This window comes from Petaurus breviceps, unplaced genomic scaffold (assembly GCF_028583685.1).
Source record: "Petaurus breviceps papuanus isolate PSGF00001 unplaced genomic scaffold, PetGlider_PUasm1.0 90721, whole genome shotgun sequence".
NCBI lineage: Eukaryota > Metazoa > Chordata > Mammalia > Diprotodontia > Petauridae > Petaurus > Petaurus breviceps.
In genome coordinates, this window is record NW_027187322.1 from 2,521,320 (window position 1) to 2,548,390 (window position 27,071).

General features: G+C 51.3%; 3 protein-coding genes and 1 long non-coding RNA gene across 6 annotated transcripts in view; 2 read left to right on the plus strand and 2 right to left on the minus strand.

Moving 5' to 3' along the window:
- Window positions 1-26,969, minus strand: part of FAU (FAU ubiquitin like and ribosomal protein S30 fusion) — a 380,300-nt gene extending 353,331 nt beyond the window's left edge. The window contains exon 1 of the mRNA XM_069066335.1: window positions 26,960-26,969. The gene's annotated coding sequence lies outside the window, so the exon portion shown is untranslated. The remainder of the gene's footprint in view (window positions 1-26,959) is intronic.
- ZNRD2 (zinc ribbon domain containing 2) overlaps window positions 1-27,071 on the plus strand; it is a 79,767-nt gene that overhangs the window by 23,751 nt on the left and 28,945 nt on the right. The gene's annotated exons all lie outside the window — the stretch shown is intronic.
- On the minus strand, window positions 622-2,246 carry LOC138144688 (uncharacterized). The gene is made up of 2 exons (XR_011164008.1): window positions 1,889-2,246; window positions 622-1,409 (listed from the first exon to the last, which is right to left on the minus strand). It is a non-coding gene; the product is annotated as an uncharacterized lncRNA (long non-coding RNA).
- SCYL1 (SCY1 like pseudokinase 1) lies at window positions 14,296-27,010 on the plus strand. Of its 3 annotated transcripts, none has more exons than XM_069066287.1 (18): window positions 14,296-14,506; window positions 14,776-14,916; window positions 15,313-15,435; window positions 15,544-15,770; window positions 15,989-16,079; window positions 16,270-16,425; window positions 20,815-20,973; window positions 21,105-21,212; window positions 21,754-21,867; window positions 22,895-23,050; window positions 23,198-23,386; window positions 24,036-24,111; window positions 24,331-24,501; window positions 24,973-25,154; window positions 25,899-25,961; window positions 26,052-26,274; window positions 26,532-26,595; window positions 26,689-27,010. In XM_069066287.1, exons 1-18 carry the CDS (start codon window positions 14,387-14,389, stop codon window positions 26,702-26,704), a joined length of 2,379 nt encoding a protein of 792 aa, XP_068922388.1. In that variant the 5' UTR covers window positions 14,296-14,386; the 3' UTR covers window positions 26,705-27,010. The 3 variants fall into 3 exon arrangements, with proteins under 3 accessions (XP_068922388.1, XP_068922387.1, XP_068922389.1); XM_069066286.1 differs by having other exon boundaries at window positions 26,052-26,261; XM_069066288.1 differs by having other exon boundaries at window positions 24,973-25,022; window positions 26,052-26,261.

Consider the following 27,071-nt stretch of genomic DNA (forward strand, 5'->3'; position numbering starts at 1 on the left):
ATGTGGAAACCCAGATGTTGACTGGGTATGGATGTAATGGTTGGACAGTTTGGAAATCTGTCTACTTGATCTGTTTCTGTCTTGATAATTCTGCCTGTATACTTTGAAGTTCGGGGTGCTGACCTTTTCCCCTGAACAAGGTAAACGATATATGTCTGACTGATTAAAGTAAGCTTGTTAACCCATTTTGAGTTGCTTTCCTTTAACAAAGCAGATCCAAGAACCTGTGGTGGCGGCAAACCCTGAGGACGCTGGGGTGCTTGCTGCTACAGACAGTCAGAGGGGCCTGTCATGCATTGTCGGGAAGTCCAGCATGCATTGGCAGTAATATATTAGAATAATGATTTGTGGGGCGGCCAGGCAGCACAGCGAGTAAGAGCACCGGCCCCAGTATCGCGATGACCTGGGGATCAAATCCGGGCTCAGACACTTAGCACCCACACAGAAATACCTGGCCATGTAACCTTGAGCAAGTTACTTAACCCCAATTGCTTAAAAAAAAAAAAAAAGAATAATGATTTGTTTACAATTCGATGCTGCATGATGCAATATCATGTCATCAAAACTTCAATGCAGGAGAAACCCCACAAATTTACAATAAATTATTAAATTTAAGATGCATTATTTTAAGCAACACATATTTTATATATTTTTAAAATGATACAAATTTTTTAAAACCATCAAAGGGTTAAAGAAAGTAGATTTCCAGGGGGTCACTGAGTAATTTTTTTTTCTCAGAAGGGAGTGGTAAATAAGTTTGGGAAGCTCTGCTCTACATAGAGATATGATTTATGGGGAGATGTTTTCTTTCTATTACAATAGCCTCTGAATTGGTCTCCTGGTCTCCAGTCTGTCTTCTCTCCCATCGATCTGATCCTTGGCATAGCAGCCAAATTAATATTCTTAAAATTCAGGAGTGAGACTGCTATTCCCCTACTCAATAATCACTAGGGGCTTAGTATAATGTAAACTTCTTGAGACTAGGGCCTATTTCATTTTCATCTGTGCATTTCCAGTGGTTACTATAGTGCCTGACACATAGCAAACAATAAATGCTTCTTGGTTTATTGCTACTGTTCTTTCTGAATTTCAGTTCATGTCTTTGCTTTAAGTGAAACAAGGTAAATTCACTGGTGGAGATTCCTGAACTCTAATTTTAGGAGAGTGGGTCCACAGGGTACCTTACATCTGGAATAATCATTCCTCCAAAGGAAATAGTCTTCAAGGGTGGGGAAGGATATAACCCCGAGGAATTCAGGATTAAGTATCTTCTGGAGAAGCAGAGAGGGTTTTCATAACCAACCGTCTGTCTGGGGATCCATCTTCAGGCTCCATGACCAGGCTCTCTTCTCTCTGGGCTCACACTACCAGACAACTACAGGATTTCAGTCTCAATGTCTATCAAAGTCCTGAAAATTTAAATACGTGTATTATATAGAAATGTCATGTATGTGTACATACCCACGTATATGTTTAAATATATGTGTATATGCGGGGATGGATGGATGGATATCGGATGGATGAGGCAGCCAAGGAGATAGAGAACCAGCCCTGGATTCGGATAGATTCATCTTCCTAAGTTCAAATTTGACCTCAGACACGTCCTAGCTGTGTGACCTTGGGCAAGTCACTTTACACCGTTTGCCTCCGTTTCCTCATCCATAAAATGAGCTGGAGAAGAAAATGGCAAAGCTCTCTAGTGTCTCGGCCAAGAGAACTCCTCCTTTGCTAAGGGCTCTCCCCCTGGTCTTCAGCACTCAAGAAGAAAGTCTCTCCCCTCCCGTCTCCTCTTTTCTCCTGAGCTGGTGAAGGGTTGGCAGCTCTTTTTACTAACGCCCCCCGCCCCCTTCAAAGGGAGTTGAAAAAGCGTCTCCCTCTATTCTCTTGCCTTAGCTGCCCAAATCGGGCTGGGGCTCGGGGGGGCCAGCTCTACCATCCAATCAGCTCTCAGCCCCTGATCCAACAGCCAATCAGATGCAAGAGTCCCTCTTCCGGGGTGGCTAGATGGCGCAGTGAGTAAGCGCTTAGGCCCCCGGAGTCGGAGGACCTGAGTTCGGTTCCCGGCCTCAGACACTTAACACCCACACAAAAAAACTAGCCGTGTAACCTCGGGCAAGTTACTTAACATCAGTTGCCCTCCAAAAGGCAAAAAAAAAAAAAAGAGTCCCTCTTTCCCTTTCTGCTTTTTGACAGGCCCCCTTGGAAGGCTCTGCTTGCTTCCAGCTGAAGAGGATGCTCGAGCGTCTTCCAATGAGAGTCAGCCTTTCGCCAGCCAATCAGGAGCGAGGTGGGCCGGCTTTGAGTCTGCCAGTTTCAGGACAGCGCACTCTCTGAAAGCTGCCCTTCTCAGCGCCTGCGCAGACGTGACCCTCACTCTCAGCCCCCGCCTTCTCCGCCTCTGCCCATCCTTGGCCGGTGGGGCCCAGTGCTCCCGCTCCCGATGGCGCGGATCAAAGCCGGCCGGTCTCACCTTCGCTTCTTCCAAAACCAAAAGTGACAGCTAGCTCCCGTGTTAGTTTTACACCCACCCTCCCTCATCTCACGGTGCCGGTCTCCAAACAGTTACCGACCTGGGAATTTCAACTACCAGACCCCTAAAGGGTGACATGCAAATGACGACGAGGGACCCTGTGCCTGGAAAGCTCGGCTACTGCATCAGGCCTCATGCCGGTCCTTGGAGATACTGTGTTTCTTCCCACTTAACATATCCATTTTTGGTAAAAGAGGGTTCTTTCTATATCCCTGCAGACACCAAACTTACCAGATGATTTATTAAGCACCTACTATGTACCCATCACTGCGCATACAGAGGCAAACGTCTCCACTCCCCAAGTCTACTGGAGAAGAAAGCTTACCAAGAGCTGCCGCCAGAGGCGTTGGAGAGCACCCCGGAGGGAACCGCTGGGACGAAGCGCTGGGAAAACCATCTTACAGAGTGGGACACAACTGAGACCCTGAAGGAATTCAGGGGAAACAGTATTTCTTTGTACAGGGTGTTTATCAGTTTTTATGAACCAAAATTCTTCTGCAGTTAAATTGTTCCACCTACAAGGACATTGAATTACACGCTTCCCCAGAGAATTGATTTCTCTGGGGAAACCTTTTCTGCCCTCTGTAGCAGCCAGTTTTCTTCTTAAGGGGGTACTACCTTATTCTAGAAAACAATTTGCTTCGTTGAGGTCCCTTTGTTGGGGTTTCCTCCAATTTCTTACCTTAAAAAAAAAGCCACTTCTGCACCTATCAGACTGACTAATAGGGCAAAATAGGAAAATGATAAATGTTGGAGGGCATGTAGGAAAACTGTGACCCTAATGCACTGTTGCTGGAGTTGTGAACTGATCCAACCATTTTGGAGAGCAATTAGAACTATGCCCAAAGGGCTACATGACTGTACCCTTTGACCCACAAATGCCACAATGAGGTCTGTATCTCAAAGAGATTAAAAAAAAAAGAAAAAGGACCTATTTGTACAAAAATATTTATAGTGGCTCTTTTTGTGGTGGCTTAGAATTGAAATTGAAGGGATGCTCATCAATTGGGGAGTGGCTGAACAAGTTGTGGCATATGATTGTGATGGAATAGTATTGTGCTTTAAGAAATGACAAGCAGGATGATTTCAGAAAAACCTGTAATGACTCACATGAACTGATGCAAAGTGAAGTGAGCAGAACCAGGAGAACACTGTACACAGTAACAGCAATATTGTGCCAATGATTTAACTATTCTGAACCATACAATAATCCAAGACAATCCCAAAGAGCTTCTGATGAAACGTGCTAACCACTTCCAGAGGAAGCGTATGAATACGAGCTAAGCACGATCTTTTTCACACTCGTTTTGGTTTGAGTATAAAATAATGATATGGTAATGTTTTACATGATTGCACATGTATAACCCACATGTGATTGCTTAGTATCTCAGGGAGGGATAGAATTTGGAACTCAAAACTTTAAAAGAAAATATTAAAATTTGTTTTAACATGTAATTAGAAGATATATATATATATATACATATACACATATATGTATATGTGTGTGTGCACACACACTACACTATAGCCACTGTTATAAACATGGTGCGGTGGTAGTAAAACTTCTCAGGTTCTTTCTGAACAAGAGTCCCCTCCCCATCCTCCTTAAACCTTCCTCAGTCCAGACCAGCTGGCCAGGAGGAGCAGCATACTGTTTGGGGCCAGGAAAAGAGTTACCACCAAGGTCAGAGATCTCACTGGTAAAGGAGAGAAAGCCCAGTCCACTCATGCCCAGAAAACCCAGCAGTAATATGTGCTGCAAGGAGACCTTTCCCTCCCACATAGCGATGGCCCCTTCCTATCTGTGTTAATTCCCCCTCTCAAGCAGGGACTATTTTGCCTCTTTGTATCCCAGGGCTTGAAACAAAATTTGGCAGAATGCAGGGATGTATCTCTGTTTTTCCTTTATTCATTCACAAGTATGAATACTACATATGGACAAACTGACCCTGGCTCTGGCTGATGACTGAAAACCTTCCATCCAACCTTGGATTGACCTAATAAAAGCCCCAGAAGAAAAAATTTATACTCTTAGGATCCTATGAATAGAGATGTGAAAAGGGAGAGTTATTTGAAACTTAAAAAACCAAGCAAACAACCACCCACATTTTTCTTTTGTGGAGGGGGGAAGGCAGGGCAATTGGGGTTAAGTGACTTGCCCAAGGTCACACAGCTAGTAAGTGTTAAGTTTCTGAGGCTAGATTTGAACTCAGGTCCTCCTGACTCCAGGGCCCATGCTCTATTCACTATGCCACCTACCCACCCCCACGCTTTCATAAAACATTTCCCTAGTAGCCAGAATAAAAAAGAAAGTGAAAAACAGTCTGCTTTCATCTGCGTTCAGACTCCGGTTCTCTCTCTGGAGGTGGTTAGCATTTTTCATCACGAGTCCTTTGGGACTGTCCTGGAACATTGTATTGCTCAGCATAGCTAAGGTGTTCACAGTTGTCCATCACACAATATTACTGTTAGATGTGGACCATGTTCTCCTAGCTCTGCTCACTTCACTTTATCTCAGATGTTCGTGTTCTCTACCCAGGTTTTTCTGAAAGCATCCTGCTTGTCTTCTTATAGGACAACAGTATTTCATCTCAATCATATACCATAACTTGTCCAGCCATTCCCCAATGGATGGGCATCCCTTCAGTTTCCAATTCTTTGCTACCACCAAGAACTGGAAGAAAAAAATTTGTACTGTGAACCACTTTGGCACACCGAACCCCCCCCCCTCCTCCCCCCTGGTCCTTGCCCCCATCACCTGAGAAAGGCCTGAAACCTGGATTGGCCAATCAGAAGAAAGATCTTTTGGCCCACTCTGTGCTTAACCTACCATAATGCTCTGTGTGCTCTGGCATAACAGACATGCTTTGCTTTGCTCTCTGAGTGAACCCAAAATGCCTCTTCCTGTGTCAGCAGCTACAAGGCCAGATGAAGCTGACTAGGAACATTCTTCTGTTTATGACTACCAAGGACAAAGCACCTTGAACCAGACACTGTCTTGAACAACAGGACTTTTCTTTTCTTGGTATTTTATGGCCATATGCTATACTATTTTATTATATATATATATATATATATATATGTGTGTATGTTTATACATACACATCTATATCTATCTATATAGTCATAGTAATGATAAAAGAAACATAGACATCCTGGACCTATAATTTGAATGGACACCTTGACATTCTCTTATCTCATTATATTTACAACCTATCCCATTAAGAAATTCCTTTCTTACATTATGGTTAAACACATATGAAGACTATAATTTTAGTTGACACAGGCATCCTGAGTTGGGATTTCTTTAAGGTATGTGAAGGGTCTCCTTCAATTTGTTTATCTCTGAGTTTAGAATTATTTTCTGATTCCATGACGCATGATTCTCTGGCTTAATGAGAATAAATAAGCATGTTATAGCACATGGACAACATGATTCTATTTGTTCCTTATTTAAACTTTTTGGTAAAGGGGGAATCCCACAGACCTTCACTTAAGGGGGAAACTGACTCTGTTTCTTTGGACCAAACCTTTGGTAAATGGTTGATAGTACACACAGGTCCTTTTCCTTTGATCTCTGGAATACAGACCTAGCAGGGGTATTACTGGGTCAAAAGGTATGCAGAGTTTTATAGTCCTTTGAGAATGGTTCTAAATTGTTCTCCAGAATGGTTGGATCAGTTCACAACTTCACAACAGGCATTCATGTTTCAATTTTTCAACATCCCCTCCAACATTTGTCATTTTCCTTTTTTGTCATATTAACCACTCTAATAGGTGTGAGGTGCTAATTTAAATTTAAAGTTGTTTTGATTTGTATTTCTCTGATTGATAGTGATTTGGAACATTTTTTCTTATGACCAAAGATAGTTTTGATTTCTTGTTCTGAAAACTGCCTGTTCATATCCTTTGACCACTTATCAATTGTGAAATGACTCATATTCTTGCAAATTTAACTCAGTTCTCTGTATACTTGAAAAATGAGGATTTTATCAAAGAAAGTTCTCTGTTTTCCTTCTAATCTTGGCTACACTGGTTTTGTTTGTATAAAGTCTTTTACATTTCATGTAGTCAGAATTATCCATTTCATATGCCGTAATATGGTCTTATATTATCTCTTATCTCTTGCTTGGTCACAAATTCTTCTCTTGTTCATAAATCTGACAGGTAAAATATTCCACAGTCCCCTAATTTGCTTATGACATCACCCATTATGTTTATAAATCATGTACCCATTTTAACCTTAAATTGACATATGGTGTGAGATGGTTTTGTTTTATTTTAATGTGAAGACACACAGTTTTCATTCTTAGGATCCCAGAGGCCATCTGGTCCAGCCCTCTTATTTTAGAGGAGGAAACGGGTTTTAAATTATAATCCTTACTGACTTGATTTATTGCTTTGGTCAAATAAGAGACCAACCCTCTGGAGACCAAATGTTTGCTGAATTATATGTGTAGTGAGGGAGGAGATGTGGATTGGAGAACCTGCCATTGGGGAGGGGAGGGGGGGAGGATGAGGAACACTTTTAGTCTGGGCCCTTGCTAAAGGGCCTTTGATACCAGTAGCTCCTGCTTGGTGCCTGGGAGGAGGGGCGTAGACTGGTTAAGTGAGCCAGGAAGAACCCCTCACTCTGTGGTCTATAAGGACTTGGCAGGTCAGTTCTTTCTGAGGTGGCCTCTTTGCCGGGAAATGGGAAATTCCAGCTCTTTGGACTTTCAGCTAGGAGAAGAGGGATTCCTCCTCCTCTTTCCTCCCAGAAATTACGGCAGTTAAATATAGCAGCGGCAAGATATGCTTGCGTAAACCTCAAGTTTAGTCTACTGGCTTGCCTTGGCCATTTTGAATTTCTTTCCTTACAAACCAGGGACCAAACTTTGATCCTGAGTTGAATGAGTCCTGCCCTGGTGATAGAGCAGAGACGGTGGGAGTTTCTGGTTATTGTCTGGAAGCAGAGATGATTCCTGCCACCTCCAAGCTCCTCTGAGGAGCAAAAGGGCAGTGCCAGAGGAGGCCAGAGGGAAGCCAGAGGAGGCCAAAGGAGGCCAGAGGGAAACCAGAGGGCTAAAGACCAAGCAGTGTCTTGGCTTTCAGAGTTTGTAAGTGGCCTGAACAGTGAAGGGACAGAGGGGAAAGTGAAATACCTCTTCTGTAGCCCTGCAAAGATGTTTTTTTTTTTTAATGCCAGCTTGAGTCTACAAGCAGTTTTTTTTTTTTTTTGGTAACAGAGAAAATAAATAGCTGTCTTCCACCTGCTGTCTACTATTCAGTACAGTGGATGTCAATTCCAAAGGACCCTGACACCTCTCTGGTGTAGACCCTCATCATCTCACCCCTGGATTGTGGCAGTTTCGGGGAGAGGTCTGCTTGCCTCAGGTCTCTCCTCACTCTTGTCCATCTTCCATTCAGCCACTAAAAGGATTTCTCTAAAACACAAGTCTGAGCATGTCACTCTACTCAATAAACCCCAGTGGTCCCCTATCACCTCCAAGATCAAATACAAAATGCTGTTTGGCCTTCCAAGCCTTTCCTAACCTGGCTCCCTCCTACCTTTCCAGTCTCCTTAGACCTCAGCCCAGGACACATCCTCCCAGACCAGTGACCCCAGTCATCTCCCTCATCTCCCAGCTCCGGGCATGCCCTCTGGCTGCTCCCTCCTCTGCTCCAAGCACGGATCTCTCTGCTGTCCTTTCATTCTAACTGAAATCCCGCTTCCCAGCCCATCTTCTTCATTCTAGGGCCTCACCTTCCTTCATTATCGCCTATTTATCCTGCTTATAGATTATTTCTAGGTTTGGTTGCTGGCTGGCTCCCCCGTTAGACTGGAAGCTCCTTGAGGGCAGGGGCTGCCTTTACCTCTTCTTGTATCCTCAGTGCTTAGCACAATGACTGGCACACAGTAGGTGCTTGATAAACATTTAGTGACTATTGATTGACTGTGTAGAGTTCTGCTGGAGTTCACTGAGAAGGGGAGTGAGGTCAGAGCTGTATTTTAGGAAGAGTGGGTTGAATTGGAAGACTGTTAGCCAGTGTTCCCTCATCCATTTGCCTTTTCTGCAGAGTCTGTGGAGCAGAGGCAGGAGCCCGGACAGACCCACACCTTTCTGAGACCTGCAGGTGTGACTGGCTCAGAACCATCCTCCTGGAGATCGAGAGGTGGACAATGGCTTGGGGGGAGGGCACCTGGCCCATTTCCTTTCCTTTTTCAATGTTTGATAAAGTGTGATTGCTGTAGCTGAAGCCCGAGTCCCACCCCTCACTCTGCTCTCTGCCACTCCCAATCCTCCTTTCTCCATGGCTGTCTCTTGCTGGAGCTCTGTTCTTCCTGCCCAGAGATTCCCCCAGGATGGGGCCCTGGTCATGTCTCTCTCCCCTCACAGACATCAGCGCAGCCCTGACTTGTAAGATGGAAACACAGTTAAACAGCACCGCATACTACAGTCTCATCTGGACACTTCAGAGCCCTCCTCATTCTGCCTCAGGAGTTTTCTCCTCAAACGAATAAATGAACAGGTGTAGACGACCTAATGATCATAGTGGCAATGCCTATAAAGCCCAATCTGTCATCCATAGCCTGAGGGAGAGGGAGAGGCAACATCAGAGCCCCCCAAGGCACCTGTGTGCTCTCAGGCCATGGTGGTCTCTGCTAAGGCTTGGCAGGAGCGCTGACATGCATACCACGCGGGATCGGATCCAAGGTTAAGTATAAAAAAGTGATCACGGAACAACGACTTGTCCCAGGACCGTCTTCACCCAGGCCCTATCCAAAGAGATGAGAAGAAGGAAAGAAGTTTGCATCCCATTCATGTTGCTCAGCGGCGTCTGACTCTCCGTGGCCCATTTGGGGTTTTCTTGGCAGAGATACTGGAGTAGTTTGCCTGTTCCTTCTCCAGCTCATTTTACAGATGAGGAAACCGAGGCAAGCAGGGTGAAGTGACTTGCCCAGGGTCACACAGCTGGTAGGTGTCTGAGGCCACATTTGAACTCAGGAAGAGGTGCTCTATGCACTGTGGCGCCCCCTAGCTGTCACTTCTTTTACTACATCCATACACTGCTTTTCAGCTGTCCTCCAAACAATGGGCCCTTGCTTCATTTCCAGGGTTTTTGTTTGCTTGTTTCTTCTGTGTTTGCTACCACAAAGGGTCCTGCCTTGACTGTACTGGTATATGTTGGGTCTCTGTGTCTGTCTTTGCCTTCCTTTGGGAGGTCCAGAACATGTCTCTCATCCTTTCCCTTCATCACTCCCTCGGACTGGCTGGGAGGAAGAGTCCGGCCAAATGCAGCAGCCTGAGCTTCACCCCACAAAACCTGCTTTGGTTTTCACTGTTTGGGTTTCTAGGCTCTCTCTGAGCAGATTAACAAGTCACATGACTATCAAGAGTGAATTGTTGACATATATTTCTTTTTAACTTTTTCTTTTCAGTTCCAAATCCACTATTCTCTGCTCCCTTCCCCACCCATCGAGAAGGCAAGAAACACAATGCCTGTTACATAGATGAACCAGACAAAACCTTTCTTCACCTTCGTGATGGTGTCTCTCTGCAGGGCTCTTCAGCATCTCTTCTTCTTAGCCCATGCTGTTTTATTGCTTAAAACCAAAAACAAACTCCCAAAGTTTTATACACAGTTGCAGAGTTTCCAACTTAAGTTTTAAAAAACAGTTCCTCTCGACTGTATCTCAAAGAGATCACGCAAGTGGGAAAGGACCCAGATGTGCAAAAATATTTACAGCAGCCCTTTTTGTAGTGGCAAGGAATTGGAAATCAAGGGGATGCCCATCCATTGGGGCATGGCTGAACAAGTTGTGGTATATGCATGTAATGGAATACTACTGTGCTTTAAGAAATGCGGAGCAGACGGACTTCATAATAACTTGGAGAGACTTATATAAACTGATGCTGAGTAAGGAGGGCAGAACCAGGAGAGCCTTGCACGCAATCACAGACGCATTGTATCTGTGCTGACTGGCTTTGACAGCTCAGGCTCCTCTCAGCAGGGCAAGGAGCTAAGCCAGCTCCAAAGGGCTCATGATGGAGAGGGCTGTCCACGTCCAGAGAAAGAATCATGGAGTCTGAATGCAGACGGAAGCAAACTTCTCGCTCTTGCTGTCCTGTGTTTTGTTTTGTTTCGTTCCTGCTTTCCCATTCATTCCACTGGTTCTAAGTCTTCTTTACCACCTGACTAATGTCTAATGTGAAGGAATTTGTAGACCGGATATCAGACTGCATGCCATCATGGGGGGGGGGGGCGGGAATTTGGAACTGAAGGGAACCTAATGCTGTAAACTAAAAGTACATAATTAAAAAAAAAAAGTTTCTCTTTCAAACCCCCTAAGATGCATAGATATAGCAGCAAGCTGCCTTATCCAACTCTCAGGCATGAAATTGTTAACGAGAAATTCAGACCATATTGCCTTGTCAAATACAACTGTGCAGTAGAGCAGGGAGATCACAGTCCTGTGTGTGTGTGTAGCTTTTCCTGCACTAAAGAAAGCCAATATGACCCCTAGAGGATGTGAAGTTCTGTTCTTCCTGTCTTGAGAGGTTTCTAATTGTCAGTGATAGCTGAATTCACAATTTTCAAATGGTTTGGATTTTTTGTTTTTGTTTTGTTTTGTTTTTTGCTTTTTGGAGGGAGGAGGGCAGGGCAGTTGGGGTTAAGTGACTTGCCCAAGGTCACACAGCTAGTAAGTGTTAAGTGTCTGAGGCCATATTTGAACTCAGGTCCTCCTGACTCCAGGGCCAGTGCTCTATTCACTGCGCCACCTAGCTGCCCCAAATGTTTTTAAGAAGGAAAAAAAAAAGCGAATTATTGCCTCCAGTTACTGGGGAGTGGGATGTGGTCTGAGGGAAGCCCTTGGGATGGGGACTGGAAGGGATAGGAGGGATTTTTGACCTTTAGTCATTTGTCTAGAACTTCTAGACAAATTCTAGAATTTGTCTTTTGGAGAAATTCTAGACCAAAGGTGAAATTCCTCCAAAGGGCAGCTTTCCTCAGGAAGCTGTGGTGGGGGTGATGAATGTGAAAATCAGGGAGCTTCCGTCCCCTGGGCTCTCCCTAGAGCTGGACCTGGAACACACTGGAAAAGCAGGGAGAGGACAGAGAGTGCTGGAGCCTCAGCTGAGCCATGGCTCACAAGCCATTGCCCTACGGGCTGGCCAGATGGAAATGTCTGCTAGAGAGCTGGTGATGTAGGGCTCTAAGTCAGGAAAAGATTAGAGATGCATGGATGGACAGATCCATGGAGTGCTGTGCCCCATACTGGAGCGACAAACTGGAACCTGTCCTCAGGCAGCTTCCATTCCAGTGGTGGATAACAGCAGACAAAGTGAGCCAAAAAGCAGGGGACAGAGGATCCCAAAGTATCCCCTTGGCTGAGAATGAGGCCTCATTCTTCACTGAAAAAATGGAGGTGGTTGGCCAAAAGACTCTTCTTCTTCCCCTCCTCATGTCCTGTCTTTCACACACCCCCTTCCACTAACCCCTCCTTTCCCCTTATCTTGTGTAATGGGGGTCCCTCTCCTCCCTCTGTAGACATCCCACCCCCTCTGCCACCACCACCCTCCCCCTGACCTGCTGTCTCACTACCTACAAACAGGCCCGGGGCTGCTCCAATCTCAGCCCCCCTCACCTGCCCCCCCCCCATCATGGCCCACCTGCACCTGTCTGTTTCTGGCTAAACTCCTGCAGAAGGCTGTCTACACAGCCCTTCCTCTCACTCTCTTCTCAACCATCTCCATCTTCCCCTCTCATCCCTCGACTGGAACCAAGAGGACCAGATCCAGTCTTTAGGCACCCTCAGCCTTGACCTTTCTGCCGCCCTGGACGCCATGTCTCTGGACGGTGGGTTGGCGTCCCCGAAGGCTCCATCCAGGACTGAACTCAAACCCCCAAACCCTCTCTTTTCCTTATCTTTCCAGCACTATCCTGCCTGTCCCTCAGGTTCTCACTGTGGGGACCATTCTCAAGCCCTTGCCTCCTCTCATTTATCCCTTTCCAAGGCCTGCTGATTTAAGTCTGTCACCTCTCTATATGAGGCCCCTTCTCTCCTGACTCTGCCCCCCCCCCCCCCGGTGCAGATCCCCATCCCTGGCTGCCTGGGTTATTGCACTAGGGGCTGAGGGTCTGCTCAGCATGCCTCACCCTATCCCAGAGGGGTCTCCTGGAAGCTCCGGGTGGATGGCTTGAGTGTCCTCAGGGGCTCCCCATTCCCTCTAGGATCAAACAGAAAATCTCAGGGTTTCAGCTGCCTTGTCCCCCCTTTCCCACCTTCATCCTCCTTCCCCCTGCCATTACCCCTGGATGGAGTGACGCTGGGCTCCGGGCTGTCCCTCACACAGACTCCAGGCATCCTCCTCGGCCTTGCCCTGTGTCCCTCCTCATCCCTACCTCCCCAGCTCCCTTCTCCAGGAGGCCTTTCCCTAGCCCCTCTCCCTGACAGATCAGGGGACTTGTGGTCCAGGGGGCCGGCCTCTCCTTGGCTCCCTCATCAGAGTGCAGGGGTGGGGGGCCGGCGCTGCCTTGAACCCCTCTGTATCTCCAGCGTCTAGGACAGTTCCTGGCATGGAAGAGGTGCTTAATTAGTGCTCCAGTGGGGAGACTCAAGCCCGTTTCTGGGCAGCTGGAGAAGTGTGAGGCCAGGAGGCAGGTGGAGATGGAGAGAAGCCCCGGCTGCAGCATGGCTCCAGCGCAGGCAGTGCTTGGAGCTCTACCCCAGAATTAGGGGCAGGTCTGGGGGACTTCTCGGTCCATGAGTGCCCCAAAGCTCCAGACCTGCCTGGAGGGGTGGCCACCACTCTGCCTTGGCGCCTCAGGACAAGCCCTGCACAGATCCTGCGGTGGCTGCCATGTCCTCCAGCCCATTTTACACGTGAGGAAACAGGCCGACAGGGTGCAGTGACTTGCCCAAGGTCACCCAGATGGGAAGTGTCTGAGGCCCCGGTTGTCTTCCTGACCCCAGGCCCAGTCTCACGAGGATAGCAGTGGCTAGCACTTATGTGGCACCTACTGTACGCCAGACCCAGTGCTAAGCACCTCATTTGGGCCTCAGGAGAGCCCTGGAAGGCCGGGCCCCATTCTACAGGTGAGAATGAGAGACTCCGAGAAATCAGGGAGACCCAGATGAGGGGGCTGCAGGCCCAGGGGCAAGTGACTTGCCCGGGGTCACACCACCGGTAGGATCTGAACCCAGGCCCTCGGAGACTCGCTGGCGGGATGGCCCAGGGCACGTCATTTCCCCTGGGGAGCTTCAGCTTTCTCAAATGTAAACTGCGGCCCCATGGGCCAGGGTAAGACGGCCGGGGGGGGGGGGGCCCTAGCATTCACTAAGCGCCTACTAAAAGCGCGCCCCACCCAGAATGGTTTGCCTACGTCAGCGGTTATTATGCAGCTGCTCCCTTCCGCTTCCTCCCTCGCTCCCGCATCTTCCTCCTGTCCTCCCCCCTCCTTCTCCCCCGTCCCCTCTGGCCCCGCCCCTAGGCCCCGCCCCTGCGCCTCCGTCTCTGTGGCGGGCGGGAGGAGGAAGGAGGAAGAAGAGCGGCTTCGAAGAGGCGGGGCCTGAGCAGCGAGCGGAGGAGGGAGCTCAGGGCCCTGGGGGCGGGGCCTGAGAGGCGCTGCGCTTGCGTGGGCGGAGCCTCGAGGGGGCGGGCCCCCTCCACCTAATGGGGGCGGGACCAGGGGGTGGAGGTGGAGCAGGAGGCCCTCGGGGGCGGGGCACCATTAGCGGAGCCGCGAGGGGCGGGACCTTGGGCGGGGCGGGGCGGGGGCGGAGCCGGGCCCGGGCAGAGCCGGAGCCGGAGCCGGAGTTCGAGCGGAGCTGGGGCCGGGGCCGAGGCCTGAGCTGGGGCCGGGCGGAAGATGTGGTTCTTCGCCCGGGACCCGATCCGAGACTTCCCGTACGAGCTGAGCCCGGAGCTCCCCGAGGGCGGCGGCGCGCCGGGGCCGGGGCTGTGGGCGCTGCACCGCGGCAAGAAAAAGGTGACGCGCCGGGGGCCGGGAGCGGGAGCCCGGCCGGGCTGAGCAGGCCGCGCTGGCCGGAGCCCTGGGCGGCCTGTGCCGGCCCGGCCCCGCCCCCGGCCCGCCCCCGGCCCGCCCGGCCTGACGTGGCCCCCGCGGCCCTGGGCGCCCTGGGGCCGGGGGGGGGGGGGGTCCTACTCCCAGCCCCCCAGCAGAGCCCCATGTGTTGTGGGCGGGGGTTCGCGACCCCCCTGCTCCCCGCCCCCCACCAGCCTGTGCTTCCCCCTCAGGCCACGGGAAATGCCGTGTCCGTGTTCGTGTACGAGGCCAAGCCTGGGGACGAGGAGCAGACTCTGGTGGCCAAGGCAGCCTTTAAGCGGCTCAAAACCCTGCGGCACCCGAACATCCTGGCCTACCTGGACGGGCTGGAGGTAGGACCCCAGGCTCCTCCCCAGCCGCCCCTTCTGAGTCTCCCCCTTGATCCAGGTTAGATCCCAGGGGCTTTGGAGAATCTCAGGTCTTAACCTCCTCACTTATGGATGGGGAAACTGAGGCCTGGAGAGGCACAGGGCCTGCTCAAGGTCATAGCGAGTCGGGGCAGAGCCGGATTTGAACCTTGGCCCCCTTTCCACTATGTCCCCAGCTCCTCTCCCTTTGTCTTTAAGACTCCCCCCCCCAATCTGCACAGCCTTGTTCAGGGCCTCCTGGGGTCCCCAGTGGTCAGTCCGTTGGTTTCTTCCTCTTGCGCCTAACGCCTTGGCTCCCCCACCTTGACCCACCTTGTCTCCTGGGCCTGTAGTGACCTAGTCTCTCGGTCCTTCTCCCAGACTGACAAATGCCTTCATGTTGTGACCGAGCCTGTGACACCACTAGGGACGTACCTGAAGCTGAAAGCAGAAACAGGGGGCCTGAGTGAGCTGGAGATCTCCTGGGGGCTGCATCAGATTGTGGTGAGAACCAGATGCCCACATCCCCCTCAGCTGGCCCTTTGGGGGTGGTGAGTACAGGGTGCTGCCAACCTCCTGAGCTGTGCCCCCAGCCTGACTTCATCCCCACAGAAAGCCCTGAGCTTCCTGGTCAGTGACTGCAACCTCATTCACAACAATGTGTGTACGGCGGCCGTCTTTGTGGACCGAGCTGGGGAGTGGAAGCTGGGGGGCCTCGATTACATGTACTCGGCCCAGGGGGACAACGGAGAGCCCCCCCGCAAGGGTATCCCTGACCTGGAGCGTTACGACCCACCTGAGATGACGGACACCAGCAGCAGAAGCCTAGGGGAGAAATGGTGAGCATGGGGGCTTGGATGGGCAGGAGGGTCAAGCCGCTCGTGTGTAGGGAGCCCAGAAAAGCTGGTGGATGAAGCCCCCTGCTCCTTTTCCCTGGTCACTAGCTGTACCACAGCAAAGTAGAAAACCAGGAAAGGGGAGGGAAGAGGAAGGAGCCCCTGGCTCAGCACAGTCAGGCCCAGGAGGGCCCCTGAGTCCTGTCTTTGGGTCAACACAGGTCAGCTGATATGTGGAGACTGGGCTGTCTAATCTGGGAGGTGTTCAATGGCCCCCTGTCCTGGGCCTCCTCCCTTCGCTCACTGGGGAAGGTGAGTCTCTGGGACCTGGTTTTCCTCCAACCTGCAGGGTGCCCCCTCATTTCTGGGTCTTGCTTTCCTCCCTTCAGCAATGGACCCCTCGCCCCTCTCTGGTCATTGTGGCCTTCCTGCCACCCACCTCATTCAGCCCCTTGCCCTCCATGGCCCACTGAGGCCCCTCTCATGCCTACCATTCTTCCAGATTCCAAAGTCTCTGGTTCCCCATTACTGCGAGTTGGTGGGGGCCAACCCCAGGGTTCGTCCCAGTCCATCCCGCTTCCTGCAGAACTGCCGGGCCCCTGGTGGGTTCATGAACAACAGCTTTGTGGAAACCAACCTGTTCCTTGAGGAGATACAGGTGAGCCTGTGGTGTGTGTGGGGGCTGCTCCTGAGAAGAAGGGCACTGCTGGAGTGGCTCCTGCCTCACCGGTGCCTCTTGCTGTGTCCCCCGGAGTGCTGGAGCACTGGGACCCATCACACACACACACACACACACACACACACACACACACACACGCATACTCACACACATACATGTACACACACAGACACACATGCGCGCGCACACACACACATACACACCCCATAAATGCTATTTTCTGTCTGGCAGTCCTGTGTGCCACTATAGACTCCAGACTGTTCTGTCCGGCCTAGCCCTGCTGGCCAGTGACTAGTTAGGCAAGACTCAGGTTAGTTCATTCTGTGATCAGCAGACTGAGATTGAATTTATACCATCATCCCAGATTCATCATCAAAACAGGGACAATCTCACAGAAATGAGAAGAGGGTGGAAGGGTGAGAAGCATGGTGGGAAGAGAGGAGAGTGGGGGAAGAAGTCCCAGTTGAAGGTCTGCTTATTAAAACTAATGATGGCTTGAAAAAGAACCCAAAAAGCCAGCCCAGGTGAGCTCAGAGGAGTTGCAGTGCACATCCTGGGTCTGTACATCTCTACTCAGTAGAGGAGAGGGGTGCTGAGGGTGCAGAACGTGGCATACACCATTAGCTTTGCTCTGTGTTTTTTGATTCCAAGAGAATTTGGTGTGGGGTATATTGAGAAATGATGCGTATTGGGGTTCATTTAAGTTATCCGTTTTCAAAAGCAGGACAGAAGTGTCCACTACCACACAAACAAGAATAATGTAACAAACTCAGATACTCAGCACCCACACAAAAATAATAACTGGCCATGTAACCTTGAGCAAGTTACTTAACCCTAATTGCTTAATAAAAAAAAAAAAGAAGAATGTGACAAAGCCACTCATGGCTAGTTTAGAAATGAAATCACAAAAAGCGTCCTTGATAATAATTGGTACCCTTGACAGCCCCTTGGCCTCAGGTAGAAAGGGGACTGACCCAGGGATCAGGAGACCTAGTTCTAAGCCCGGCCCGATGCCCACTAACTGCATTGCTTCATCTGTGAAGGGAAGGGGCTGGGCTGGGTGCTCTCCAAGAGCCTCTCCAGTCCCCATCTTCTAAGCTCCTTTCTATTCTCTTGGATCCCTGGGGCCTTGCTTTCATGGACTGATTAGAGCGCTGGGCTGGGAGTCAGAAAGACCTGAGTTCAAATTCAGCCTCATTGTGTGATGCTGGACATGTCATTTGACCTCCTGTTGGCTCAGTTTCCTTAACTATAAACTGAGAATAATAATAGTAACTATGAGGGGTTGTTGTGAGGATTAAGGATAATCATTGTAAGCTAGCACACAGTAGGTACTCCATAAAAATGCCACTTCCCTCCTCTGTATCTGTGCTCCCTGCCAATTCTTGCAGAAGGGAGCCGTGTTCACAAAGGGAAAGGGTGGAGCTGTATGATGGGTAGCATGGGGGAGTGGTCCCTAGAGTTTGCCAAGTGTTTGCAGATGCTCAACTCCCCCATTTTACAGGTGAGGAAATGGAGGCCCAGGGAGGGGGAATGTTTTATCCAGCATTACACAGGGCCGGATCTGAACCTAGATCCTTTCACTCCAAATGTTGTGGGATTTCCACTGCCTGGGCTACGGTTTTGAGAACTCATTAGGTGGCCAAATCCAAGGAGGAATTACTAACGGTTCTGTGTCATTTTGGAAGGAGGTCTGGAGTAGAGTGCCCCAGGAGTCTGTTGCTAGGCCCTAATGAAATTTAATATTTCTACCAGAGTCTTGGCTAGAAACATATAGGACGTGCATTCAGTTTGGAAGATGACACAAAGCAGAAAGAGTTCATTGTCCCTGGATGACAATATCCATATTCACAAAGTTCTTGACAGACTAGAGGCCTGGGACAAATCTAAAAAGATGGAACTTTTAAGAAGTCTTAACCAGCTGCTTTCTGTTTTTGACACTACTGTCATTTCCCAGGACCCAACATTCCCTCCCCTGAACCCTTCCTTATAACAAAGAGAGTTAAGCAAAAGCAACTGACTGCTGGTGATGTATGCACCATTCTGTATTGGCAGCCCCCACCTCCAGCTCCTAGGGGAGCAACCTGTGTGTCTGCATCTGGGTTTCAGATGCCATTCATTTCGCCTGTGCTTAGTGGTTTCTTTTTCATCGGCTGCCTCCCCCTTGCGTTATCATCTTTCTGTGTCTGAGGCTTTCCAGGTGTCTCTGAATTTTGTATGTTTGTCTTTTCTTGCAGCACTATAATATTGCATTATATTCACTTACTACGATTTGTGCAGCCATTCTCTAGCTGGTAGGTAGAGGCAGATTAGAGCGCTAGACATAGGCTCCAGAAGACCTGAATTCAAATCTGTCCTAAGACACTTCATAGCTTTGCGACCCGGAGCAAGTCACTTAACCTCTGTCTACCTCCAGTTTCTTCCTCTGTAAAATGGCGATGATAATAGCACCTTCCTCCCAGGTTGTCGCTAAGATAAAATGTGAGGATATTTCCAAAGTACCTTGCAAATAGGGAATACCCAGTATGAAAACTCTTCCCATCAGCATCAGGCAATCAATACTTTGTCTGTGATTCATAGTCCTCGAGCTGTCTGGGGCTGCAGAGGCTAAACCACTTGTCCAGGGTGACACAGATGGTTGGTATGTGTCAGAGACAAGACTCGAACCCTGATTTTTCCAGCTCTGTACCTTTCTACTGTGTTTTTCTATAGCCCTTCCCAAACATTGGTTGTTTCTGGTTTTGATTATCTTTGCCAGTTTAATATATGTTAAGTGAAACCTCAAAGCTTCTGAAATTTGGAACATTTTTTCGTCTGGTTGTTGATGGTTTTCGTTTCTTCTTTTGAAAGGGGGATGGGAACAAGCATTTATTTACTAAGCACTCACTAAAAGCTTTGCACATATTTCTTCATTTTATCCCTGCAGGAACCTTGGGAGGCAGCCACTATTGTTATCCCCACTTTATACTTGAAACTGAGGCAAAGGGGTAAAATGACTTACTCAGAATCACCTCGCTAGTAAATGTTTGAGGCTGGATTTGAACTCGGGTCTTCCTGACCTGAGCTGGCCCAGTGCTCTAACCATTATACCACCTGGCCGCCCCATTATCATCTATGTATTGTGACTGACTCTTAGTCTCATGTTTGTGTTAGTTTTCTGTACAGAATATCAAGCTTTTATTTGGGACATTTGATGCCAAGATTTCCCAATTGTCAGTTTCTCTGCTTATCCCAGTTGCAACAATTTTTAATTAATATTTTTATGTCGTTAAATATTTCCCAATTAGCATGTAAAAATTTTAACAATCATTTTAAAAAACTTTAGATTCTTAATTCTCTTCCTCCATCCCAACACTCCCTCCTCCTGGAGAAGCAAGCAATTTGATTTCGAGTATATATGTGAGGTCAGGTGAAACATATTTCCTTATTAGCCGTTTAACATTGTTTTTTTGGCTTTTTTTTGGAGGGGGGAAGGCAGGGCAGTTGGGATTAAGTAACTTGCCCAAGGTCACACAGCTAGTAAGTGTTAAGTGTCTGAGGCTGGATTTGAACTCAGGTCCTCCTGACTCCAGGGCCTGTGCTCTATTCACTGAACTTCTAGCTGCCCCTGACATTTTTTATAATAGGAGATTATTTGCTTTGTCCTTTTGTGATCCCCTCTGTGGCCTGTTTGGTTATGGAATCTCTTGAATGGAGCCTGAAAGGCACTTCCTTTAGCTCCTTTTATGGGGTGATCTCACGTGTTTCATTCACTTTGGGAGCATCTCATAATTTCTCAGTGGGTGCCCTTGAAAAGTGGATGTTTTCTAGGAAGAAGGATTGGTCTCTGGGGATTAGGAGCAGGTTACAGGAGGACGTTGGGGGGGGTGCGTTTAGTGGTCTCCAAGCTTGATGTGAGTTAAAAGCCAAGAAAGAAGCATGGCGGCTAGGACCAGGAAGGCGATGGGCCCACTTGCATTCTGCCCTAGGCAGACCTCACCTGGGATGTTGTGTTTAGTTCTGAGTGCCATATTTTAGGAAAGAAATGAACAAACTGGTGTGTGTCTAGAGGAGAGCAACTAGTACAGAGAAGGGCCTTGAGAGCGTGCCTTAGGAGGATGACCAGAAGCAGTTAGGGGGGAAGAAGAGGAGACTTCTGGGGCATGATCAGGGCTTGCCACATGGAAGATGGAGTGGATGTTGGAAAGAGGCGTGCTAAGGTTTAATGTCAGGAAAAAACAAACAGCAACTTGTGAGCCGTCAGAGCTGTCTGCAACCAGTGCTGGTAGGTCCTTCTTCGTTTGTGGTCATTGAGCACACACTGAATGGCCACTGCCCAGAGAGGCCATAGCAGGAATTCTTGCTCAGGTATGGACTGTTCTCTTATAGATCAAAGAGCCTGCTGAGAAGCAGAAATTCTTCCAGGAGCTGAGCAAGAATCTGGACTCCTTCCCTGAGGATTTTTGCCGGCATAAGATCCTGCCCCAGCTGCTGACAGCCTTTGAATATGGCAGCGCTGGAGCAGTCATCCTCACCCCTCTCTTCAAGGTGAGCGAAGCCTCACGTGCCCAGAGAGGGGAGGAAAAGGGGGGCCCTCGGCCGCCAAGGGCCCAAGCTGACTGTGCCTAGGCCTGAGCTGTGACCAGAGGTCGGAGCCTCCTGCCTCTGTTCTCTTGCAGGTAGGGAAGTTCCTCAGTGCTGAGGAGTACCAGCAGAAGATCATTCCTGTCGTGGTAAAGATGTTCTCCTCCACAGACCGGGCCATGCGCATCCGCTTACTGCAGCAGGTAGGTTGCTGCCCTTGCCTGGGTTCCGGGGCCCTCAGGGTCTTGGGGCAGGGATGTGCCCCTTCCCTAGAGGAGATGGCTGGGGGAGGGAGAGCAGTGAACCCTGGATTTGGCATTGGGCTCGAAGGCCCCTTCAGTAATGTCCCTGGGGAGGGAAACCCAAGCTGCAAAGGCCCAGGTATTTTTGCCTGGCCACAAGGATCCTTTTCCAACTTAAGAGATGGCAGGTCCTGCTGCCCCAGCCGGAGCCCAGGATCAGGGAAGTTGCCTGCTGGTCTTTGTTGTTTGGGAAACTGAAGCAAAGAAGGCCCCAGGAATGAGTGAATAAGCCAAAGAACATTGAGTCCTTTCTGTCTGCTGCGCACTGCACCAGATAAACAGATAAAAATGTGAATCAGGTCCTGAAAAAGAGAGCCAGCGCAGAGCAGACAGCAGCTGCCAGCGGCAGGAAGGCCCAGAGCCTGCCTTGCCCTGGCCCTGGGTGGTGGCTTCCCCTCAGTGACCTGCCATGGGCCTCACGTGTCCCACCGTCCCCTCACAGATGGAGCAGTTCATACAGTACCTCAATGAGCCAACAGTCAACACTCAGATCTTCCCCCACGTTGTGCACGGCTTCCTGGACACCAACCCTGCCATCCGGGAGCAGACTGTCAAGGTACGTTGGGGAGGGGCTGAGCACTGGCCACACGGGGCTGGGGGGACAAGGCTTGCCTACCATCAGGGCCCGTCAGCCCAGGGTGGCAGAGGCGCCGGGTGCAATCACACGAGTGGGCCCTGCCGCACTTCGGCTCTGGGACCCTGGAAAAAGCCTCTGGGCCCTCAGCTTCCTCCCCTTGAAAAGGAAGGGGCTGGACTGGGATGACCTTTCAGGCTCTCCTCTCTCCCAAGTCCTATGGAATTCTGTCCCAAGTGTTTGGTTGCCCTGAGATCTCCTTGGCATGAGTCTGTAGTGCAGACCTGGAGAGGTAGCTGTCCCCATCTCCTTCAGGGAAGCAGGAAGTGAGGGGTGGGGAGGAGCAGGTGGCCCGCTGCTGACTTCTCCACATTGGTGGGAAGTTGGGAGCTTTGGGTGGGCAGGATGGTCAAAGTGGGGGTCGTTGCTGTGTGATGACAGGACAGAGGGGTACCTGGGTCTGGGTGCCAGCTCTGCCATTTGTGGGCCCTGGAATCCCATGCATCTGACCGTCTCAGCCCAGTGCCCCTCTTGGTTGAGGCTGGCAAGTTGGTGTAGTGAAAACAGCCACTAGAGTCCTTGGCTCTGGGTTCAAATCTCTCCTCTTCCACGTACTGCGTGTGTGATCCCGTCCCAGATGCTCAGGGTCCTCATTGGATTTGGTGGCTTGCTGAGGTCCTTACCAGTCCTAGGGCTAGGACCCTTCCTTGTAGGGGAGGCAGATGGTACAAACCTGGGTCCTTTCTCTGACTGGACAGGGCATTCATACAGGGTGGTCTCTACCAAAGGCATAATCAGCAAATCTGCAAAGAGATCTCTCAGTGGGCCCTCTTTGGGTAAAAGCTGCTTTGTCGGGGTTTTTGGAGGCTGCCTGAGTATGCACATTAGGCTTTGTGGGGGAGAAGAGCAAGGTCTGCAGCGGGTGGGCTGGGTGCTGTCCATGGGTCTCCTGGATCTTGGAAAGGTACTGAGCCAGGCCTTGGCCCCCGGCCTCCTTTCCATCTTCTAGTCCATGCTGCTCCTGGCCCCCAAGCTGAATGAACAGAATCTCAACGTCGAGCTGATGAAGCACTTTGCCAGGCTGCAGGCCAAGGACGACCAGGGCCCTATCCGCTGCAACACCACTGTGTGCCTGGGCAAGATTGGCCCCTACCTCAGTGCCAGTGTGAGTCGGGCACCCGCCTCTGCACCCCTCTGGCCTGGGTGGCCTTCATCTGTCCCTCGCTTTCCCAAGTGCCCCCTGGAGCGAGGTCTGGCTCTGCCACCGTCTTGGCTGGGACGGGGCCCCTGAGCACCATCTCCTCTTCCTCAGACCAGACACCGTGTCCTCACGTCGGCTTTCAGCAGGGCCACCAGGGACCCCTTCGCCCCATCGAGGGCAGCAGGAGTCCTGGGCTTTGCTGCCACCCACAACCTCTACTCCATGAACGACTGTGCCCTCAAGATCCTGCCAGTCCTCTGTACCCTCACTGTAGATCCTGAGAAAACTGTGCGTGACCAGGTGAGGCTGGGCAGAAGCCTGGGTCCCAGACCAGCCTCAGCTTGGCTAGACAACAAGATGCAGCCTGCCTAAGAGACCTGGGACTTAAGCTCACCCCCACCCTGTTGCCTTGGTACTAACTCCTGTTAGGTCTTTGAGCCAGCTCCTGCCTCCATTCTTTTGCCTAGGCTGTGCCCCTCAACCCCAGGAGCCTCCTTTGAGTGTCCTGGCCCCTGGTGATTAGCTGTCCTGATTGTCTCCAACCCTCTCCTTTTGCCTTTTCCTGGGCTGTTCTGTGTCCTATAAACACCATCCAGCCTTTAAGAATCCTAAATCTGGAGCTGGAAGAGGGAATTGGGTCCAGTCCTCTCCTATTATAGATGAGGAACTGAGGCCTGGAGAAGTGAAGGGCCTTATTTGAGACGATAGGGGCCTTGGAGTTGGCCCACTCCCTGTTATGTGGTATAGCCTTCAGAAGTGTTTCAGAAATCTCTGCAGTCCCCTAGTGTCCCATTGTATGGATCAGGAAACTGAGTCCCTGAGGTCAGACACTGTCTAGGATGCGATAGAGTGGGGTCCCCTGCCTCCTCTGTGCTCCTGTCTGCCTCTGGGTTCTTGGCCAGCCTCCCTCCCCCAGGGCCTCTACTTTCCTTTCTCTCTCCTTCCACAGGCTTTCAAGGCCATTCGAAGCTTTTTAGCTAAACTCGAGTCTGTGTCTGAAGACCCAGCCCAGCTGGAGGAAATGGGTGAGTGTGAGCACCGTCCCTGGTGCTGTGGGGCACCACCCCAAAGGCATTTGTTGATAGCCTTGATACCTCCCCTGTGGACCTGGCCATGGGGACCGGGCCTGCTTTCCCGCCTATTCCCCCATCACACTGCCCCCCAAGCTCTCCCTCTCTTCTGCTGGGAGCTCTTCCCCAGGAATCTCAGCCCTGGGCCTCCCACATTGTCCTCTCTTCCCCTAGAGAAGGATGTCCACAGAGCCTCTAGCCCCAGGCCAGGGGCCAGTGCCGCATCCTGGGCCGGCTGGGCAGTGACAGGTGTCTCCTCCCTCACCTACAAGCTGATCCGAGCCAACCCCACCACCCCTGATAGCGCCCCAGCCAGCAACGCCCTGCCCAGGCCACTCCCACAAGGTGAGTTTTCCAATTTCCTGGGAGCTTAGGATTCCAGACTGCCCCCTGCCCCCATCAGCAGCAGCACATGCTGTCTTCGGCCTGCAGCAGCCTGGCCTCACTGCCTCAGCCTCCCTTGGATACTCCACTCTCTGGACCTCACTTCCCTGGGGCCAGACAAGATGGCCTCTGAGGGTTCTTCTAGCCCTAGACTCAGGGAGTGAGCCTGGGAGCCACCATCCCCCTCACATAGCCTCTCTCCATTGGAATTTAGATCTGCCCCATTCCCTGCCTGGGTGGGGTGTGGGGGCTCTCCATGGGACCCCCTCCCACTGCACAGCCGCAGTAGCCTGAAGCATCCACCCCTGGCTGTCCATGTACCTGGCGGGTGTGTACCCCTACCTTCTCCCTCTTCAGTTATGAGCACGTAGGAAATCTGGATTTTCTGAGGAGGCTGGTGAACTGATGTGCCCCCTTTCCTCTCCTCCCCAGGCCCCTTAACAGCAGCCCCAGTCCCAGCTCCAGCAGCTGCCCCTGCCCAGGTCCCTCCGGTGACCTCAGGTCAGTGGGACAGAAGAGGAGAGGGGGAGGACGAGGAGGAGGAAGAGGAGGCAGCTGAGGAAGGGGAGGGCTCCACTGACCGGTGGGATGATGAAGACTGGGGCAGCCTGGAGGTAAGAGGGCCCATGATTCCTTGCTCCTCCTTGGCCTCACTTCCCCAGCCTCTCCTGGTGCCCCTGCATGCACTGGAATGGCCAGTGTGGGAGGGCAGGGCCTGTGGCCCTTTGGGCTACTGATTTTGTGTTGGGTCAGTAAGTCTCTTAGGGTGTGGAGGGTCCACAGGCATGGGGAAGCGACCTGTGAAAGCGCCAAGGCCAGGCTGTGGGGGGTGGGAGCCCCCACGTCATTCCTGCCTAGCATCCTTCCTTTAGCCACCCACCAAGGCCATCATCACAGGGGCAGGGGAAGAGTGAGGCCGTTAGGGGGCTCAGGACCCAGCTTCAGACACATTTGAGCAGAGTGACCATGGACAAATCACTTCACCTCTATTTGCCGGTAAAATGGGGATTCATGATAGCAGCTCCTCCCATGGCAGGAGGGACTAATATTTGTAAAGTCCCGTGTTCATCCCAGCACTCCCTTCTGTGGCCCCAGGAACCCTGCAGGCACATGTTTGAGGATTTTGTTAGGCCCTGGTGATGATCCCTGCTCCTTTCTCCCTGTCCCTCCTTCCCACATCCTGCAGAGGTCCTTGGGGCAGCACCAGCCACTCCTGTCTGATGGAAGGGAGCCTGTGCAGCTTGGGGGTGGGAGGGCTGCTTGGCGCCAGAGTGGGGGCCGGGCACTCTGTTTCTCTGGAGTCAGATCCTCCAGCTGGTGCCTGTCCTTGGGCTTACTCCCTAACCCTTCCTCCACAGCAAGAAGGAGAGCCACAGCGGGAGGATTGGACCCTCAGTGAAAGGGAGCAGCGGTCCAGGAGGGTGAGGCCCTGGGTCCAGGGTGGGGGGCAGGGGCCTAGTAGTGGGAGACTTTGCTGCCCCCCAGTCTCTTTTGACTTTCTCCCATTGCAGGCGGGCAGCCCCTCTCAGAAGTCCTCTGAGGCTGATTGGAGCAGCTGGGAGACCGAAGGCTCCTGGGACCAGGGCTGGCAGGAGTCAAGGCCCCAGAAACTGCCCGAGGGCACCAAGCTGGCCAGCGAGTACAACTGGGGTGGGACTGAGACCAGTGAGAAGGCAGATCCCTTTTCATCCCTGGCACCTCGCCTAACTGCCAACACACAGGTAACGTGTGCGGGTGAGTGCTGCCCAGGCGGGGGTGGGAGAGGCCTGCCCAGGCCTGGCGGTGGGGTGGGGGTAGGGTGGGGGAGGCCTGCCCAGGCCAGGCAGTGGGGTGGGGGTGGGATGGGGGAGGCCTGCCCAGGCCAGGCAGTGGGGTGGGGGTGCTGGTCAGAGCCAGAGCCAGGTCACTGGGGTCCTGAGAGGAAGGCTGGGGAGTTCAGCCCCCCCAGCCCCTTAGATTGGCCCTGATTGATGTCTTTGTCTTGTCTTCAGAGGAATTCCGATTCCTGGAGCACAGAAGCCTGTGGGGACTGGGGGACCCTGGAGTCAGAGAGCAGTAGGTCCCCTCATCTCTTCCGGGTGGGGCAGAGCTGGGGCCTTGAAGGAAAAGCTCCTACTAAGCCCCGCTTCTCATGTCACTGTCTTCCAGGACAGGCCAAGGCTGAGCTTGCTCGAAAGAAGAGAGAAGAGAGGAAGAGAGAGGTGGAAGCCAGGCGGGCAGAGAGGAAGGCAGCCAAAGGGCCCATGAAGCTGGGAGCAAGGAAGCTGGACTGAGCCTGAACCTCAGCGTTGTCCCCTCTTCACAGCTGGGGATGCTGAGTGGGGAAGGGGCTCCTTGCTTGGGGCCTGGCCCACCCTTTGTCCGTGTATTTATTGTACAAACCATGTGTGAGGCCCCAGGCCTGGCCTAGGGCCTGTCTCCCCATGTACAGAATCAGAGCTGGAATACATTTTATTTCTAGTCCCTCAGAGTCTTGGGCTTGGAGTGTTGGATCATGGGAGCTGCTTCCTGAGGGGAGAGGGGAACCCGAG